Genomic DNA, 20,939 nt, shown 5'->3' on the forward strand with positions numbered 1-20,939 from the left:
GTCTCGGAGGGCCTGTGGTAGACCCCCATGCTGCGGGCCCTCCTCTGTCTGGGTGTGGTTGTGTGGTGGGTCTGAGGCATTTCTGGGAGCCCGCATCTGGGGTCTCTCTGCCTTGGGTTCTTGGCCCAACCTGAGGGGCATCTCAATCTGCTCCTCGGGTTGGAGCCTGTGTGTGTGGCAGGGTTGGCTGGCTTCTCCTACCTCCAGGGATTCTGTTGATATAGCTCAGGTCTTCCCTGCACCCCTACCCTGTGCTTCCTCCAGGAAGCCTCCTTGGCTAAGTCCTCCTGTGACCATGAAGATGTGGTTTATACACCACACCTTGCTATACTTCTTGAGTAAATATCATGGAGAAGTCTTGCCCTCTTTGTCAGCATAGGGGCCCCTGCAGGCAGGGCTGTGTGTCCCCCTCCAACTGAGGGTCCCCGAGAGAAGGAATGTGCCTGCCCTCTCAAACTGAAGACTTCTATGTCTCTTTCCGCCTCAGACTCATCTGGTATGCAGCCCAGAGCTGCTCAGCACTGCACGCCTGGTGCATATGTGTGTGTATGTGTGTTTGGGGGGTGGGGGGATGTCCAAGCCCCTGACACTTTTCCAAGCCCACGCCTGATCCCACCAGCTACAGAGGCTTGGGAGGTGAGCTGGGCAGTGGATTGGGGGAGGCAAGGGCTGGGGCCTGGCCCTGCCTTCCTGCTTGGGTAGGCCTTAGGGCCCATCTTTCCTTCCCTTCTTCCCAGGTCCTGTGGGGGGGAGGGGAGGAGCCCCGAGTGCTGAGCCCCCGCTGGGGCCATGACCGCCTCTCCCTGCAATAAGTGAGGAGACAGCAGCTATTAATATAAGATGAGTTCACGGGCTCACAGCTTCCGCAGGCTGGAAAACAGGCTCCGGGGGCTGGGGGCTGCGGCAAGTCTGGTCGTCTGTCAGATTCTCTCCTGGAGCCCGGAGCCCGCCAGCCCCACATTCCCCAGCTCCTGACATGCTGAGACCTGTACGCGTGCAGACCTATGTGTAAACACACACAGGCACACACAAGCCGTTCAGAGGACACGCACACAGGCACATACATCCAGACATGCGTGTATACCCGGGTGTATCTGCACACTGGTGCACACACACCCACACAGATACCATCGCACACATGTTAAGAGACCACGTCAACTACATGCACACATGTTTGAACGCGGGAGCACATTCGTCAGTGTATGTACACACCCTTGCACACACGAGTATACACACACAGACTTACCCCTGTATACACGCGTGCACATGGGTCCAGACATGCTTGCATACCCAGACCCATCTGCACACCATCGCACACCCACATATCTACAGACACAAAGCTGCACGTGTATATACAGACGGTATCCCGTCAGGTACACACATTTGCATATAGGACCACATTCAAGGACGCGAACGCATGTTTATATGCCCCTTTGCACACACAGTCACACAGGCTCCCCACTGCTATCAGTGCTCAGCAATCACGAATTCACAGGCAGACCCTTGGTTTCCAGCCACCAGGCTGGCTCAGCCTCCCCTCCTTGTCTCTCCCCTCCCCCACCCCCATGACAGGCAGCAAGTGCTCCTGCCAACCTCAATGCCTGCCTTCGGCTTCCCGCCCCCCAGGGGTCCCCAGATCCCTGATTAACCCCCTCGCTAATTGGCCACCAGCCCCTTGACTTTGCTGCAGGCCTTCTCGGGAGCTGGGAGCGAGAGGCTGCAAATTGGCCAAGCGGGATGGGTCTGGGGAATAGAGTGCGGGGGTGGGGTGGGAGTGCCGTGAGCCCAGTGCCTGGCTGGAGCCAGCAGTGCGCACCCGACACCAGAGCTGAGGGGAACACTGACATCATATTGTCTGGGGAGGGCAGTCCTATGAGTCATGTGTGCACAGTCACACGAAGCCTTCCCTGCACACACATTTACACACACCCACCAGTCATGGGCATGGACATGATTCACTCCACTTCTTTACACAAATGCATGTGAACATTTGCACATACCCGAGTACATTCGTGAACAAACCCAGTACGTGTGCAAGCAACAACTGACATGTATGTAAATTTCCCTGCCCGATAGAGACCATTTATACATGTACATCCAAACACACCTCATCTAAACACACGAAAGCAGTCATAGGTACACAGGCTTGCACGCACGTACACTCACAGGTTACACATACCTATGAATACACTTCTAAGTGTACTTGAAGGCCTATGTGAACATGCATCTACACGTGAGCGCACACCGTGGAGTCCAGGCATGCAAACACATGCACTCACGTGTGTAGTACCTTGAGGAACAAGCTTCCAAGTGGCCACCGAATAGGGAGAAGCCTCTCTAGCCTGCCTCTGGCTCTGCAGAGGAAGCGCCAGGTTGGCGCGGGCTGCTGGTAGTGGTGGGGAGTGGTGGAACCCACCCGGGGTGCAAGCGGCCGTGTCCCAGCCTCTATCTCCACACCGAAGCCTGGCACCTCCGCTGGGTTCCCCTCAGCCTTCAGGGCTCCAGACAGAAGGGCAGAGCTTCTGGGGCGCCTGCTGGCTCTGTCAGTGGAGCATGAGACTCTTGATCTCAGGTTGTGAGTTCAAGCCCCTTGTTGGGTATAGAGATTACAAAACAAAACAAAACAAAACCCTTAAAAACAAAAAAAAGGAGGGGCGGATCTTCTGGCTTTAGTCTCTGTTGTTCCTGTCTCCTGGCTTTGGGCCTGAGCTCACAGGGAGAGTTCTATTCTCTTGTAGGCAGCTTGGGGCCCGCAAGAAGAGCCTATTTCCATGCCTGCTGCCAACTTGCTGTGTGACTTTGGGTAAGTTGCTGTGCCTCTCTGTGCTTCATTTCCTCAACTGTAAAACAGGCACTAAAATGCTTTGTGTTGGTCATCCTCCCAGGACTGGCCTGAAGAATGCACGGGGCCGGGTGGATGGATGTGCTTTACTCATGCACGTTGCCTTTGGGACAAGTGTTACTTCCCAAGACGGTGAGGCTCCAGGGTGGAGGGGTCACGTACATCATGGTCAACCTAACTCTTCATTGACTAGGTGAGGAAGCTGAGGCCAGGCGAGGGAGCAGCAATGCGGGAGCTAGAAGACCTGACCTCGGACTTCTGGGCCAGGAAGTCAGCTGCTCCTTAAGTACCGAGAGCGTGAGCAGGTGTGCGCACGTTCCAGCGGTAAGGGCGGGTGGCTGCCTGTGAGGTGGGAGGCGGTCTATGCCACCACCGGACTGAGAATTCTACAGTGAGATTCCTTTGGGTGTGAAGGCCTGTCTTCTTTTTTTTGTCCTCCAGCTTCAGACCTCCCTCTAGACCCCCTCATCTCCTGGGGCCGAGGGGCTGTCTACGAGGAGCCCCTGAACTGCTCCCAGCCTCATTATGGAGAAGGGAACTCGCTGACAACCACCCCAGAACAGAGCTCGCGGGGAAACGGTGCCAGGTTGCCCTGGCCACTGGGCGGCCAGGAGGGGGCAGTGAGCAACTGGCGGCGACAGCGCAGGGAGGGGGGCTCCTGAGGACTGCGTGCGGTTTGCCTGCGATTCTGTGTTCCTGTAACTGTGCGCCGGTCTGTGTCCTTGCTGGCACACGGGCAGGGCTCTGTGTGCGGTGTGTGCACGTGTCCCTGGCCTGGGATCTCCAGCGGGCCCACTCCCGTGTGTCGGTGTCGCGGTGGGCGTGTATCCGGGTCTTGCGCCGGACGCGCGCATCTTCACAGGTGTGCGCGTGTCCTGAGCACGGAGTGTGTGCGGGAAGCCCCAGCCCACACCGAGCAAACCCACTTCGCTCCCAGGCAGTTCAGGGTGCGAGGGCTTGCAACTCTCCTGCTCTCGGAGCTGCGCCCAGTCCGGCCCACTGATTTCAAAGCAAGAGCAGAAAGCGCGGTCACCTGTAAAACCGGGCGCGGGGTGGGGCAGACCCGACCGGAAAGGCTCAGCCTGCCCCCCAGGACTCGAAAGGCCCTGACTCCCACCCGAGAGTCCGAAAGCTGTTTAAGCTGCACGGTGGACAGAGCACGGCCTCTGGCTGGGAGAGACCGGGTCCCAGCTGTGGCTCTGCTCCCGGCCCGCGACGTGGTCTTCGGCAACCCGACCTGGGAACGTGCTGCGCGGTGTCCGAGGCCCTTCCCTCATGCGCTCGAAATGAAGTGTGCGCAGTGTGGCGCAGGTGGTCGGCCCTCAGCAAACGCTCGTTCTTCTCCGGATCCGCCCTAAGAGGTGCACGGGGTCACAGCTCCCGAGTGGAGGAGCCGGAATTTGAGCCGGGCCGCCTGCTTCCCAGAACCACACTCCTCCCCTCCGGTTCCCCAGCAAGGGCGGCTCCCGACACCACCATTTTGTCTTCTCCCAGGGCGGGCGTCTGGCTGCCTGTCAGTCACCGGCCTCGGGAAGCCAAGTGCTGACTAAACACAGGCCCGAGCAGGAGGGTGGAGCGGTGGAGCGAGGGGCTCCGCCGGGGCGCGCTGCCTCCCGCGCCCCCTCCCCTGCACCCCCACCTCCAGCGATGAGCTCAGAGCGGCTGGCGCAGCAGTTGCTGACAATTCAAAACTTCTGCCCCCTCTCCTGGGACGCCAGTGGGTGACTCTCTCCCTGAACAGCAGGCGTGACCAGTGGAGTCACCAACCTCGCTCCCCGCCCCTCTCCCGGGGCCACCCCGCTGCGTCCGCTGGGCCCGGAACTGGACCTGGGTGTCTGCCCATAAATTACCCCCAGGGACAGTCACCCGCAGCAGCTGGCCTCTGAACAACCGTTGCTTCCTGGGTAGGTCATTTTTGGGGGTCAGAATAGAAATCCAGCCCCTTCGCCTTCCCAGGCAGGAGAGGGGTTGTACAGCAGCCTCAACTTTTTATCGGATTCCACTGAAAATCATTCTATTTAAGGTAAGTTGCTTGGGTCTGGGAGGCGGACAGGATGCAGCCAGATGTTGGGAGGCAACACCAGCATTCTCCAGTGCTCCCCTCCTGCCGGATGCAAGCGGCCAACAGCTTGTCTCCCCTGGCCCCAACACACACCCCTCGCCAGCTGAGCAGGGCCTGGGGATCTGGGCTTCTAGGTCCCCCAACTTGGGTCTCCTCCTAAAGCAAAAGGGTTTCCGGCCTTCATCTCCACCTCCCCCACAGGGTACACCCTCGCCCCCGACCAGACCTCCCTCCAGAGCTCTGGCCACCACCTGTGGCTTCAATACTGTCTCCTTCCAACCACTCTTCCCATGAGAGACAGGTACACGCACAGACACACGCACCAGAGGTGGCTGAGTAGCTACAAAGATTTATCAAATTACTTAAAATGTTGGCATTTACGTATTTGCATGTATAACATAAAATCATTACATGGAATCCTCAGGTCATGGGGTGCTAATGTGGTCCACACATGAGCCTGGCAGGGAAACAAAGGAGACCAGGATCGGAGCCACAGGGCTTTAAAAAACTGGATGTTCTCCTAAGGGCCTGAGAGGAGTAGGGCCTGAAGAGGAAGGGGTCACCTCACGAGTCTGGTTTAACCCCACCCTCCTCACAGATCTCTAGGAGAATCTCCTTTCCCACTCTCAGGGGAGAGGGACCCATTTCCAGACTGTCTCCCTACTACATAGATGCCCACTCCCTAAAATCGATGTGGCAAACACACCCAAGAATCCACTGGAATAGGTCCTTATAAATATATTTATATCAGAGAAAACAAGGCACTTTGGGAGCATTACAGCTCACTCTCCTACATGCACATCATTCTAGACAGAAAGTAAAAAATTGGTTAGTTTCTCAAGTGAGTTAACTGAGTCAAGTTAATACAATAACAGAATTGTTCCCGAGCCCTCAGAGGCACAGACCGAGGCGCATCTCCTAGTGACACCTGGTCCCAGGTCTAGTGGACCCCAGTAGAGCTCAAAGCTTGATGCCCCCAGGAGGCCCGACTTCTCTCCTGAGCAAAAGCCCCTCGCCCTGGGGCACCGGCCCCCTCCCCGGGCCCCGAGGTCAGGTGAGGGGGGCTGCGGAGGGAGGCTAGCCGAGAGCAGAGCTGGGACACGGTGGGAATGCTTAAGCAGGGTCACCAAAGCCACAGAGACCTCAATCTGTCCAAGCCGGCGCTGCGGAGCCGGAGGAGCGGCGCCACGGGAAGAGATTTCACATTAGCCCTGACAACACCACCTCGGCTCTGTGGTGACATTGGCCAGGGTCGTTTCTGAGGGCGCTGGAGCTTCCGCTGGAGGCGAGCTGGAGCCTGGGCCAGCTGCTCTGAGCCTCCAAGGGATGGCAGAGCCTGCCCCTCCCTGTGGCTGCTCCTTTGGAATGTAGTCATCTCACAACCATGGCAAAGCCACAAGTCACTTAGGACACTGCCGACTAGAAGCTGGGTCCCTGGGCCACAGGAATGGGGGCAGGTCCCCTGGGCTGGGCAGACTAGGGAAGGGAGGTGGCTCCTTGGCTTCAGCACTTAAGAGTCCTTAGGAGCCATTGCTCCACATTGTGACCTGCCTCAGCCCAGTTTAAATAATCACTAAACTTTGCATTCTACAATTACAGGATTCCAAAGACAATTACCTGCATAGGGTCCTTTATCATCTTAAAGGGCTCTGGGTTTAAAGAAGTGGGGTGTTTTTTGTTGTTATTTTGTTTTTTTGGGGTTTTTTGGTGCACATATGCATAAATAGAGCCCAGAGGGCCTCTCAGCTGACTGGGTCCCCAGCCCCCTGAGCTGAGGCGGCTTAGCAAGGCCGGCTGCTACAAAGCACAGAGCTTGGCTGCATAGATTTTAATGAGAGCGTCAGGCAGAGCTGTGCTGTTGCTCTCCGGGACTTGCAGATCATTACCAAACCAGCTGTAGGATGAGAACACAGCACATCGAAACCCTAGGAGGTCACTGAGCTAATGATCTAATCCTACCTTCCGCAGGCAGTGCCCCCCCCTTCTGCCCCCAGCCCTTTCCAGGGCGGACTGTGTCCATTCCAGAAGCCAGGCCAACACCGCCCCCTTCAAGGTCAGAGCAGAATGATAGTGAGTGGCGCTGGCTCCCCCTTTTCCGGAAAGGAGGGGGATGGGGTAATTTAGTCAAAGCCATTAGGCCTAAACCCTGCCCTGGCCAGGCCCCAGGACGCCTATCTGGGAGAACCACTGCCCTCCACCTGCCTCTCCAGCCACTGCCGGGCTGCAGCCAGGGACACCTTCAACAGCCATTTCAGGGTTCTGAAGAAAGCACCTTCAGCTTCCAAAGTGCAAGGCGGGGGCACACCCAGCTTTATGCTCAGCACTGGAGGATGGTGCCAGCCCTGTGCCACAGACACCTGAGCCAGGGAGGGGGAGGAGAGTAAGCTCTGCAGCGGCCCCCGCAGGAGGGCATGCTGGCCCCTGCAGGCTCAGTCCCCACGCCAGAGTTCAAGGAGAGAAGGCAGAGGGGGAGCATCCAGCCAGGGCACAGCGGCAGTACCCGTGACCATACACTCTCCCCAAGCCGGAGGGGTTATGAGGCCTTTGGCAATTACTACAACCGTTTGCTGTGCTGGGCAGAGACAGATCCTGTTTCTCTTTGTTTCAGGGCTCTGAAAGCCGGAGACGCCAGGAGAAGCCGGTTTCAGCATAAGAGGCTACACAATAGTTAGGGCAGAAGAGAAGAAACCTCACTGTTGGCCAAAGCTGGCCAGTTTTTTTTTCCCCTGAATAATAGCACCTGTGTATTAGCTCTGGGAAAAGGGGGAGTGAGGGAGGGAACATCACTGCACGCAGTGAGGAGGGAGCTGGAAACAAGACCCAGAGCCCCTCTGCCTTTCAGCCCTCCTCACGGCTGCCAGGCCCCCCTAGGCAGCTACCTGCGGCAGCCACCAGCCTGAGGGACTGAAGTTTCTACAGCTGGCAGAACCTATGCTTAAATTGGGGAAATAAAAGGGGGACGAGTTGCAGAGGAATTGAAAACAGCACCTGTCAAAGCTGCATACTCCCTTCCTTCTCTCACTATCTCTGGTCCCCCAGAAGGGCAGGTCCCAAGGCCACGTGGTTCAATGGTGATAGTAAAGGGGGAGCAGAGAATTGTAAGACAGGCTGTAAGGGTCCGAGCAGCACGGACAGGCCTGGCACTGGCTCTGACCCCTCCTACAGCGACTCCCATCTGTGGTGAGGTCTGGAGTAGCAGAGCCAAGACTGTTCCGCCTAGACTCCAGCAAGTGCCCACTATTTGGTCCCAGAAGGCACAGGTGATTGGAATCAGGAATTCTGGGCTCTAGAGTTCTGTCACCATCCAGTGTGTGACCTGGAGCACGTCATTTCCCATCTCTAGATTTCAGCATCATCAAGAGCATAGGATCCAAGGAGTTCCACCATTCTTCCAGTTCTGTAGTCCCAAGTCTCTAAGCTTGGCTCCTGAAGTCAGCAGAGGTCCTGATCCCTGAGTGTCGGGGCTAATTTGGTCATGGGTATTAGAGGTTGGAACTGGGCTGTGGTGCCTAGAGCACCTGGTAGTGAGGGAGGGGCATTTATGGGACACCTGAACACCACATTCTGGAGAGGAAGCTTGGGAAGGAGGCAATAACTTCAGCTTTCAGAGAGGCACCATTTCTGGGCAGAGGGGGAGACACTCTTTAGGGCCTGATGGCTCCTAAAATAAAGGGAGTCCAGACATAGAGATGGCTTAGCAAAAGGAAGCTCACCCTGCTGACCAGGGCAGAAAGGTGTGGCAGTCTAGCTGCTAGGGCATGTGGCCTGCTCAGCCCTCTCAGTGCATGGGAAAGGGGCTGGCTGTGCCCATGCAGGCTTTAGGACCAGAAGATGGCTGGCAATATCTGAAGGGTAAGGATTTTGGAAAGAGACCACGGTTGAAAATGGCTCCCAGGGAAGGTACCAACTCCAATCTAAACCCAATCAAAGGGATCTGCTTTGGAGTTTTTCCTTCTCTTCAATATGCAACAGTCACTTGAAGGGAAGAGGGAACATCTCAGCTACTGAATCTCAGGAGCCCCACGGGGCCTCTCCATGGGGAGACAGGAAAATATATGTTGATTTGGAGGAAGCACTTGGATATATCTTTGGTTGCTTCAGGGAGGACTTTGGCCCCTTGAAATTCTTTTTTCCTCCCTTTTCCCCCCCATCAGACTGTTGGGATATGCATCAAAGAAGGCAGCAGGAGGAAAGAAAAAGGAGGTGGGCAGCAGGCAGAAAGACTTAATCCGACCAGTCGTCCTCATCAAACTCAGAGGAGTCATCTTCCGAGTCGCTATACTCCACAGCAATTCGACGTGACAAGATGGTGGCTACGTCGTTGCCCACAACGTCACGCTTCTCTTGTTCCTGCTGCTCCTCAACCCTGCGGAGCTGAAAGCCTTATGAGAGAGAGAGAGAAGGGTTTAGAAGGCGAGTCAGTGTCAAACGGTCTCAGAATCCACACAGGACTGAGCAAGGAGGAGTGGCCAGGGGCGGAAGGAGTCAGGGGAAGGGGGTAGGGGGAAGAAGGATCTTCTGAGAAAGCAAAGAGGGAAAGGGGAAAGCAAGAACGATAGTAAAGATGAGGGTTTATCCAATTCTGGCTCCAGTGCTGTAGGCATGTCGGAAAGGAAGCCTGTCATTCTTTCCATTTCCACACTGTCAGGCTAGTGAGGATGGGCACTTCTCAAGAGGCTCTGAGTGAGGAGTGGGCACCGAACTGTACTCGCTGGGCACTCAGTCTGCCCACTTCATCGAGCTCAGCTGCCCCAACTTATCTCCCCTAGACAATCCTTCAGTTCCAGAAGGCTCACAAACAGAAGAAACCACTCTAACCCACTGGGACCAGAATTGACCTCTGAAAGAAAGAGAATAAATGCTCCACAAGGGTGACATGATGAGGGAGGGCAGGAAGGTAGGAAAGAAGGGAGAGAAGGAGACAAAGAGGGAAGGGGATAGGAAAAAAAGGGGAGGAGGATGGGGAGAGAAAGGGGAAAGAGAGAAGGGAGGAAGGATATGAAAGGCACAGAAGTGGAGGACAGGGCATGAGTGTGGCCAGAGAAGTACCTTCTAGGGTAGTGATGCTTGGTTTTCTCTGGGGCACAAAATGAATGCAAACACAGGCAAAACATTTCTCATCAAGGAGTTCAAAGACCCAAGTTAAGAATCCCTTACTTTACTTACTTATTTAAAGTAATCTCTACACCCAAGGTGGGGCTCGAACTCACAACTCCAAGATCAAGAGTCACCTGCTCTTCTGACTGAGCCATCCAAGGCCCCAAGAATCCTTTACTTTAAACTAAGGTGGAGGGGCGCCTGGGTGGCACAGTCGTTAAGCATCTGCCTTCGGCTCAGGGCGTGATCCTGGCGTTCTGGGATCGAGCCCCACATCAGGCTCCTCTGCTGGGAGCCTGCTTCTTCCTCTCCCACTCCCCCTGCTTGTGCTCCCTCTCTCCCTGGCTGTCTCTCTGTCAAATAAATAAATAAAATCTTTTAATAAATAAATAAATAAACCAAGGTGGAAAGAAATCTACATCTCCATATTTTTAGAGCGGAGCCTCTCTTTAGGCTGATCTGAGGCCTGAGGTCCCTCCCGATCTCTCCCCACCCAATGAAAGCTATGCCCCGGGAAGGGCATGGAACCCCTAGCCCACCCTCCAACCAGTCATCCTGGCTGCAGAAAGACAAGGCCTCATGGTCCTGGACCCAGCACTGGGAATTACCTTGACGTATGGCTGAAAGTAAGTCGCTGCGGGCATCACTCACAGGAGGCAAGGAGGACTTAGGTTTGGTGGCATCAGAAAGTGGTGGTGGTGGAACAGACGGGCTTTCTGTACCACTGAAAGGGGGAGGAGGGGGCCCCGGAGGAGGAGGGGGAGGGGGAGGGGGAGGTGCGCCTCCTCCTGGTTGGGACAAGGGAGGAGGTGGCAGAGTTGGGTAGTCAGCTGCGGGCGGTGGGGGAGGAGGCGGAGGGGCAGCAAAATCGGGGTGAGGTGGGAAAGATGGTGGTGATGGTGGTGGTGGGGTCCCTGGAGACCCAAATCCTCCAGGCGGTGGGGGGGGTGGAACGCCCATCATTGGAGGTGGAGGCGGAGGGGCAGGTGGTGGAGCAAACCCGGGTTTGGAGCCTGGTGGCGAGCCCAGAGGAGGAGCTGGTGGTGGATGGCTTGGGCTGACCACGCTGGATCTTTTGGGTCCAGCTAAGCCAGGCCCTCTTTGGTTGCTGTCTGCTGGGCAGCTAAAAGGACAAAGAAGAGACTCACCATCACACTCAGCATGCAAACATCCACCTCTAATAAAGCTGATCAAGACCCTAGGTTCATTCTGGTTGAGTACTATTATTTCATTTTAGCTCTAACGGAAAAAACCTGAGAATGGTCAGAACAGACCAACAATGCAATGAGTAGCCTTGTAATGCAATGAACTTCTCATCAGCAGAGGAATGTAAACAGAAATTGAGAAAAGCTATTTGAAAGAAGTTTAGACTGGGATTCCTCTATCAGGTAAGGGTTGGCCAAGGTCATCTCCTGGGTCCCCTTCAAACCTTCCAGCTTTCCAAGGGAAAGCACCCTCCTGAACCCTCCTCTACGAAGGACAGTCAATTTAATCCTGGAACCAGGACAGAGAAGGCATGTAAGAAGAAGTGGAATAAAAATCCAAACATCACCCACCCACTGGGCTCTATTCCTCAGGCTCTTATCATTCACCAGATCTTGTGAGGGCAGGAAACCCAAGCCAAGCTGACCAAATCTGAGCAGGGCACAGATTTAGGTAAAAGTACCTCCAGGGTTCATGTGGAAATTCCTGAGAAGGGATGAGGATCTGAGGGTCAGCAGAGATGGGAAATGAATGTGCTACCGGGGCTTCACCCAGGTTGAGAGACAACTAAGGTGCACCCCTCTCAGGTCAGGTATGCTTGGCTGTGGCTGCAAGGTCTCAAGCCATGTGTGAGGCTGAAGGGTTTCTTTTTCCACCTTTGTACCTGCCCTCCACTAATAGCTACTCATTAGAAAAAAGCACCCATCTTGGAATTTTCCATAGATCTTCAAGCCTTAGCTTCTTCATCTGACAGGGCAACTAGCAGGAAGTGATTTGGGATGAGTGGTTCAAGAGCCAAGAAGGGGGCTGGGTTAGGGGGAGCGGTTACGGCACTGCTTTAGGTGTCCATCTGAAGGGTCCTCAACATATCCAATCTCTGATTAAACAGTCCAGGGAGGAAAGTGTATCATTCAAACCTCTCATTTGTCAGGCATCAGAAAGGGAAAAGTAACTGTGAGCAAACACTGAAATCTGAACACTCCTCAGACAGACCCCCTTTCGGCCATTACTAACTCGTCCCTGTACACTTCTGCCAAATAGCAGTACAGACAGAGTCTAAGTTTCACCGCCCTTTTTCCTTTGTTTCATTCTTTCCAGCAGTGAAATGAACCAGAACAGGACAGAAAGGTGACCGACTGCTAGGTTCCTAGATAACTGGGGAAGGTGTCTGTTAAATATTTTAAGGACAGCAGATTATACCACTTCATTTCACGCTGAGTTAAAGCTAAGTAAAAACAGGGGCGCCTGGGTAGCGCAGTCGTTAAGCATCTGCCTTCGGCTCAGGGCGTGATCAGTGTTACGGGATCGAGCCCCACATCGGGCTCCTCTGCTGGGAGCCTGCTTCTTCCTCTCCCACTCCCCCTGCTTGTGTTCCCTCTCTCGCTGGCTGTCTTTCTGTCACATAANAAAAAAAAAAAAAATCTTTAAAAAAAAAAAAAAAAAAAAAAGCTAAGTAAAAACAACAAGAGATAAGCTGGTGATCTCTATCAGTCCCAGTATAGTTAGGAGTTAAGAATTCGGGCTCTGCATACAGAATGACCTGCTTTCCAATCAGGGCTCTGCCTCTGACCGGCTGTGGGACCTTAGAATTAAGTTCATTGACCTCTTTGTGCCTCACCATTTACTCATCTGTAAAATGGGTACCTACCTCAGGAGGGCTGTTGTAAGGATGAAGCAACGTATACAGTGTTTGGCATGATGCCTGACACCCCAGACACTTAATAAAACGTTAATTATTTTTTCTATTATCTAGACAGACTTGCCTCAAGTTATTTTACCGGTCCTGCCCTGGATTTGGAACACTTATTTTGTTCTTCTCCCCCCCCCCCTTTTTTTTAAGTAATCTCTACACCCAACATGGGGCTTGAACTCACAACCCTGAGATCAAGAGTCGCATGCTCCACCGACTGAGCCAGACAGGCGCCCTGAAGAACACTTATTTTGTTCTTAAGTATTGTAACCACCCAGAGTAGACAGGAGGGAGAGCACCATTTACCTGAATTCTGCTGGTGGGGGAGGCAAGCTGTCCTCAGAGAAGGAAGGAGAGGGTGGAGAAGTGGAGTCTGACAGCGGTGGTGGTGGGTAGCTGTTTCCGTCCACATTTTCAATAGAGCCAATACTGCCATTCTGGTACACCAAGGTGGGTGGATACCTGACAATGAACCCAATGCCAAAACTATCATTTAAAAAGTGTGAGTATGGGGCGCCTGGGTGGCTTAGTTGTTAAATGTCTGCCTTTGGCTCAGGTCGTGATCCCTGCGTTCTGGGATCGAGCCCCACATCAGGCTCCTCTGCTGGGAGCCTGTTTCTTCCTCTCCCACTCCCCCTGCTTGTGTTCCCTCTCTCTCTGGCTGTCTCTCGCTCTGTCAAATAAATAAATAAAATCTTAAAAAAAAAAAAGTGTGAGTGGTACTCTCACATGTTTTTTTAAAGAGACCCTACAAAATGCATTTGATACAAAAGCTTTTAGGAAGAAAGTAATAAGAATATCCCCCACATATTTTCTGTTATTCTGAAATTTTATTTTAGAACTAAATTCAGGATTAAAATTAAGGACTAAATTCTATTGTTAATACCTCCCAGTTATTCCTGCTGGATTCAGAGGAATGGGATTCAACACAGATAATCAAAACCATGCTGTTCTTTTCCCAGTGCTGGTTGGCCGTGTCAAACCCAGCAGTTCCTTTAAATTCTCTCCCAAATGTTAAGAGCAGCCTAGACCCAAATCCGAAAGTCTGTCTTGTGGCAAAGGGCAAAGCCAAGCCCCAAGGCTAGTGAGCTGCAAACACATGACTGGCACACAGCCTGGTTTGGAGGTCAGCAAGCCTCTGGGGTACTCAAAGGCCAAGGAGGCATTTGATTGCAAAACCAAGCTGCGGACAAATGCAAGTTGCTGTGTGGTAGCTAGACTCAGTCTCCCTGCCAGGTCTCTTATCCAACACGATGAGCTGCCAACTTAAGGAGGGTGCTGAGGCCTGTGCCTCATGAAAACCTGTCCCTCAGAGCACTAGGCCTTGGGTGAACAACAAAACTCCAAATGACACAAATACACCAAAGAGCAGCTAGCAAAATATGGTTGGTTCCGCTCCATCTCCCCCTTCTCCCTACCACTGCTGGGTTCTAAAGAACTCATCTCAAACAGACCCTGGAGAGAAGAGGGCTGGAGCAAACTAACAAATCAAATCTGGAGCCCTGTAGGCTTGGTACATTTCTTTATAGGTCCACCAACAAGCATACCCAGGTAGACCAGCCATGTAGCCCAATCCCAAACTTCTTGCACAACAGGAAAATGGGAGGCAAAGTCCTCGTTTTCACCAGCCCCATTCCACAAACACAAACACAACAAAAACCAAACACATAATAGCTGGCATTCTGAACGTGCAAGAGTCTGTCCTTACAGTCATAGAACCTAGGACAAGGCCTGTCTGAACAGGATGGCACCACAGAACAAAATGGCCCCTTTTCTGGGAGGTGAAGGTAATGAAGGTACCCTCAGGGCTGAATTTCCCGTAGAGAGAAAGGTTCATTTTTTTCTCTCACCATCTTCATCACTCTTTAAAACAAATCTCTTAATCCAGGAAGAACAAGTGTCAGAAGTATCAAGATTTTTAAAAGTCAAGATTTTCATGGTAGAGTTATTCCTAAAAGCAAGAACAGCTCAACTCTTTCCTTTTATCATTCCTAGACACCCGGCATGGGCTGGCATGGTTCTCTGACAGCCAGGATGCAATGTATTTAGAGAAAAAACCAGGGCAACATTCATGCCAAGCAGTCGTGGTGACTTGGCTTTGAATGTCACACAGGTCGGACACCAGGATAAGTATCAAACCAAGCTCTAAAACCATTTTTTTTTCCTTTTAAACCTCCAGTGTGATTTGGTATTGGGAAATGGGTCAGACTGACATCTACTGTTTCCCCATGGAGATATATAGCCTCAATACTGGCCAAGCGACCTTTCCCACACTGTCTCTGAGGTTTGCTTTCAGTCCCTTGGCCAGCTTCTCTCCTCAGACGGACAAAGGCTGACTGAAAAGTTGCTTTGGTGATGTGCACAAATTCTCTGCCTGGCCCTCTCCACTCCTGTGAAATGCCCAGCTCTTAGGCACGACCTTCAAATCAATGCTCTGGAGGCAAAGGGCTCCCAAGACCACTTTTCTTCTCTTTCCAGTGTTTCCTTTGAGGCCCATAGACATACTAGTGTCTGGCAGAGCAAGGGCACTAAAAGCCATGGGCCTTCTTTTCCAGACTACTACAGTCACCTCATTTAAACTGCTGAGTCTCTTGATTTATTTAGCAAATTTTAATCACCAGATGGATGCACGTGAAGGTAGGTGATTAACAGTGGTATTGATCTTAACCACACAGCGAGACTTCAGGGGTGTGTGAAAGGTGTCACACCAGAGCTGTCAGGCTGTTGCCTCCAGGGCCCCAGGCCCTTCAAAGAATGCTACCAATAATATGAAAGCATCACCTACCCAGAAGTCCCCAGCTTTTCTTTGGATTCCACAAATTCTTGTCCCATCTTCATCTTCTCCCACTCTTCCTTCCGTGTCTTGATTTTACGTGGATTTACATTCCCTCGATTTGGATTATCTTTCTTTTCTTTCTATAATGAAAAGAAACAGAAAAGCCTTTGTAAAACATTATTCCAAAGTCCTTCATTAAAATTCCATCCACCTTCAGGGATGCACACCCAAGAGATGATTTGCCTAGACAACATACAGTAACTAGAGAATTTATAGAACTACTGGTTTTGGAGTGACCTAGAGGTCATCTAGTCCAAACCACCTCCCCAGGTCAAACATAATCACTCAATCCAACACTCAAGACACCTCTACAGATGGGAAACTCACTACCTCTTTGGGTAACTCATTCATGTTTCTGAGCAGCTGTAATTGTTAGGAAGTTAGTAAAAAGCTATTTGTTATTTGCTCTGCCATGAAGGTCAGTCACTGTCTCTGGGACAAATATAAGGCAATAGTTAACAAAACAAAATCAAACAACCAATGAGGAGTTCCTCAGCCTGTGCAGCTGCACTCGCTCCTGGTGCTTTCTTGGGTCTCCCGGCAGCCATGCTAATGGGATTGTGGGGTTGCAACTGGTAGGTCATATGCTTACACACATCACTGGAGGTCTAAGGGTAGAGGAGCAGCTCCCAAAACTAGGCCGATGCCCCCACCCCACCCCACCCAATCAGTAGTGAAGGTGTTAAACTGTTCCTGTTTGTAAATCAAACACTGTAGAGCCCTGTGCTGCTCTCTGAGAAATGAGCTGCAAAACTGGCAGGGAAGGGACTAGCCTAGCTTGAGTGTCCAGCAGAGTCAGGTGCAAACTGCAAGAGAAATAAATGGTGAATAGAAAAGTCAATTTCTAAAACTCAGCCTGAATATACGCAATTGTTAATAGCGCTAGGGGGAACAAACACATTTTTGGTGTGATTTATACTTTCATCTTGGTTGTGCTTGGAGTGGACACATTTTTTAAAGAATTTCACCTGGCATCCAAGCAAGCAGCCCCTCGGAATGATTACTTCATATAAGACTGTCGTCCTTTTTATCCCCCCTCCACAATCGTGCCTACTGATGTGTAGAACAGAGGCCCCTTTCCCCTCACCCTATGCTTTCTCTTCTCTTTCATGATATCCTTGGTGTCCTGCAGCATCTTCTCCTTCCAAAGATCAAAGAAGTACGAAGGGTCTGTGTAGAATTTGAGTGCCTCTTTCCCATCGTCCCTGGTATAGAAATGAAGACAAGTAGCTGTCAGTAGACAGATGAGCTCCCAACCAAATCCAATATTCCAAATACCTACCAGTTAGCAGTTTTTACACTGAGGAATCAAGAAGTCATTCAAATTGACTGCATATTTCCTCTTCCACACCAGCATTCCAATGCCCCCTGAATGGCACCTCTTTACTTATCTGGCTTTTTAAGAAACTTAGCCTTACTTTCAATTCCTGGTAGAGGCATTTGCATGGTCAGGGCAAGAATAGGCTAGAGCAGCAGGGATCCTGGTTATTTCTAATGATCTGCATAGCTACAGACATCTCCCTGAGGATATCCTGATATCCTGGCACATCAGAGGGGATTTCTGCCATTGGTTCCCCTTCCCCACCAATTCCCCAGAACTCTCTAAGAAGCTTTAGTGGCTTCCCACCCACCTGACACCTGTACATGTATGTGCAGGCTCACACGTGTACATTAGGTATAGATACATTCACATGGAAGCATGTATGTGTGCAGCTGTTATTCCTCTGTACAAACGGGTAACCATAGCAATCCACCTTCTCGCTCCCTTCTGGAATAGCTCGGCATCCCCCACCCTACCCCCCAACCACAAGGGGGCCCCAGTGAGAACAGATGGCCAGCTGTTTTATGGCCAGATTAAATTACCATCTTTCAGTGGCTGTGACAGAAGTACAGAGAGAGCTACTGAGTGTCCATGTAAGGGTTACCTGATGATACTGATTGGAATCCTGCACTTTGGCATGACTAAGTCTCTCTTTCTAGAAAGCATGCGCTAGGGGTGGACATTTATTTTAGCACTATTCTAAACTAAAAAGAATTAGAAAGGCAATTCTATTCCCTGGCCTGTCACGACACAAAGAAAGCATTTCCAAATCCACACTAATGATTTTTATATTAAATCTCGTTCTGAGTTAGCTACACCACTACTCATTTCTGTTAGGCCAAATCCAGATAATTGAGAGGAGAATGATAAAAAGGAAAATACCATCAACTGAAAAATAAACTTGTCTTAATATCATTTGTTTAGCCCATTCTATCACACAAGCCCTATGTCATATGTCATACTCCCTTCAGCTTCAGGTGTACACTCCCTTCGTGCCCTGAAACCTCTCTGCCCAAATCCAACTCGATAAATGATGGAGGCTGGAGTCAAATCTCTGCCCTATTCTGCTAGCCGACTGACGGCTTTGAAAGCCAACGAACATAGTTTTACACAGTAATAACACAGGATAAAGCTATGGCATAGGTGCTATGTACTTTTATCCTGTGAATAGCTACCATGCTCCTACTTCCAGGCTCCCTGGATCAGGTGGATGTCCTTGAGTTTCACACACACACATTCTACTTTGCAGTATACCCATGTCTCGCAGAAGACACCTGCCTCCAGCTATCTGTAATTACTTTTTACCTGTTCTGAAGATATTTATGGATACAAGCAAGATAAATATTCACTTTCTGCCCCTGCTCAGTGGTTTTTTGCAGGATGATCACACTACGGACCACTGGAGGGGGAGGGGCTTTACGTTGTCTACACGGCTACCTTCTTTCTCAAGTTTAGCTGCAGCACCGTAGGTCCTTGCAGAGGGGGAATGTCAAAAGGATGTTCTAAACAAAGTGAACGACACTCATTTGGAAGAATGCCAATTATTTCTTAAGCTCTGGAAGGACCCTGAGGGCCCAGAGCAGCCAGTCCACAAAGCCAGCCCCACTAACACACCCAAACATCTGGTAATCTAGTGGTTTCTGAGTAAGTGGGAGCCTTGCTAGAATGTTGCCCCTGGGATGCATGCTCTAGGACTGCTTTGTAACAAAGTCCTTTTGGTTCTATAATAACTAAATTCCTTGGACAGGATCCAAGATGGACCTGGCTTATACCAAATTAAACTCTGCAGCACGTACTGCTACAGCAAACTTTCAATATATATTATACTTACTATGAATTTCAGAAACCAAACAATAAGTGACAAATGTTTATATGGTAAATATTAGGGGCTGCTGCCACAAACAACTCTGGGGTAGGTAGTAAGCTTTTGGATATAATCCTCTGATGTAAACATCTTTAAATAAAAAGACAATCCAGTGCTGTTAACCACAGGTCAACAAAGGGAGGAACTCGCCAGGTTACCTGTAAGGGGTGAGATTGTTGAGAGGGGGAGGAGTATCACAGGTGTTATATGTTTCCAAGACAGGTACTGGGAGAGAGTTTCTGTCAAAAAGCTTCTGGTCTTGAATAGTAGAGCTCCTGAAGGCCTTCCGGGTGTTGATTCCTTGCAGTGACACTGAGAGAAGATGGAAGGCAGGAGAAAATGGACGACAGGCTATTTGAGCAAACACTGAGTCACACCAGTCTGAGAGGCCTCAGCTGCTGCGTTTCTTGGCTGCGGCTGTCTGCAGCCAGGTTTTTTTTCTCCCCCTCTGGGGAAGCCCCACAAGGCTGTCAGCAGCCCAGCCATTTCACGACTGAACAAAATGAGGCAACACAAAGGTTTACTATGTGGCCAGATCTAGCTGGCCTCTCCTTAGGAGGAATGAATCTTCCAAGTACTTTTATGGTAACAAAATACGACTGGGGGAGGGGGAATTTGAGCAAGAATTGGGGGAATGGGAGAAAGGGAGCGTGTAGGGGTGTGGCAGAGCTAAAAAGGTTTCTTTACACCACCCAGGCTTGTGTCATTTCAAAGCAAAACTCAATAGGTCTCTGTGATTTTTCCCCCCTTTTTTATAAATCAGGAGAAAAAAAATCCTAAGAAACTCCTCAGCAAAGACTACAAATGCTGAGCTCAGCTTCCTTACCTTCTTCTTCCTTGGGATCCAGCTGAGTGACTTTAACTTGTAGGCGGTCGACCCTCTCAGCAAGGGAGCTTACCCGAGAGGCAAAGGTATTTGCCTGAGTAAAGAGCTCTCCAACAATGTCCTCTGCATATTTACCTGAAAGAGCAAAGAAACCAAGTCACTAGAGCATAAAAATGACATAAATGGTTAGAAAAACTTGCTACTGAAGATCTTATTCCCCACCTCCCCAACACACACCCACCCCCTAAGATGGTTTGGGTTACATGCAGATGCTTGCTCTTGGGGATAGAAACGAGCCCTCCATAGCCTGAGCAGTGTGCATTTGTTCTCTAAGTCTTCTTGGCAAACTCTGAATTGTCACGAACTCAATGCAGGCTGAGTAATATCAAAAGGTGCAACACAAAAAATTAATCCTGGAAGAGCAGACAATATGTCTACACATTTGCCTATAGCCCTTAGCTCCTTGCTGCTCTGTAAAAGCACCTTGTAAAATGGTTCTGGAAAACAGATTGGGAGTTACAAGGACCTTGTAGGTGTCTACAATTAACATGAAAAATAAGAAATTACATCCTCAGTGGAACCTCCACAGTACACTTGGCAACCATGACGAGTTGCAGTATCTTTGAGGGGCCTTGAACTTATCAACAACTCATAGCAGAGACTTATAACTTCTTCCAAGGGGTGAAAAGGTTATCTTATATTTTATAACCTACAACTTTGGAAGTCTTTGCTTTAGGTTGTAATCCTTCAAATCTACATCTCAGGGAACAAGTGAAAAGCTGAAATTTTCAAGCCTTCCCTGAAAACCAACATACCAGTGGTCTCTTTCCACAGTATCTTATTTTTTCGAAAAAGAAAAGAGTTCCGTACTTTCAACCCTGGAATGCAAGGAGAATTTGCAGCCAAAGAAACCTACCAGCAATTTGACACTACCACCATATTGTCATTCCAAGCCACAAAGCACATTCTTGCTAGGAATGAAAAGCAGCACACATGAATAAATATACCATCTGAGTTTCTTACTTGCAAGGTGAAGGTAGGCATAAGTGACAGTGCCCAACCAAAAAACTACTGAGAACTATTTTAAGTAGACTCTGATTTTTACCTTCTAAACTATATTTGTGCTTAATCCACATTTGAGGGGAAAAATATTAGTTAAAAGGCCAAAACTGAACCTTCATGGTGAGTTGCAGCTCAC

At 50.7% G+C, this 20,939-nt stretch overlaps 1 protein-coding gene across 2 annotated transcripts in view; it reads right to left on the reverse strand.

Annotated features, from left to right (window-relative positions):
- Window positions 1–5,237: 5,237 nt before the first annotated feature.
- WASF2 (WASP family member 2) overlaps window positions 5,238–20,939 on the reverse strand; it is a 74,383-nt gene continuing 58,681 nt past the window's right edge. For both annotated transcript variants that reach the window (XM_002913319.4, XM_011228985.3), the window contains exons 3-9: window positions 19,742–19,876; window positions 19,074–19,227; window positions 16,818–16,935; window positions 15,680–15,810; window positions 13,201–13,356; window positions 10,610–11,124; window positions 5,238–9,286 (exon numbers count right to left, since the gene is read on the reverse strand). In XM_002913319.4, coding sequence (XP_002913365.2) covers window positions 9,129–9,286; window positions 10,610–11,124; window positions 13,201–13,356; window positions 15,680–15,810; window positions 16,818–16,935; window positions 19,074–19,227; window positions 19,742–19,876 — 1,367 coding nt within the window. In that variant the 3' untranslated portion in view covers window positions 5,238–9,128. The remainder of the gene's footprint in view (window positions 9,287–10,609; window positions 11,125–13,200; window positions 13,357–15,679; window positions 15,811–16,817; window positions 16,936–19,073; window positions 19,228–19,741; window positions 19,877–20,939) is intronic.

Source organism: Ailuropoda melanoleuca, chromosome 2 (assembly GCF_002007445.2).
Source record: "Ailuropoda melanoleuca isolate Jingjing chromosome 2, ASM200744v2, whole genome shotgun sequence".
In the NCBI taxonomy this organism is placed as follows: Eukaryota; Metazoa; Chordata; class Mammalia; order Carnivora; family Ursidae; genus Ailuropoda; species Ailuropoda melanoleuca.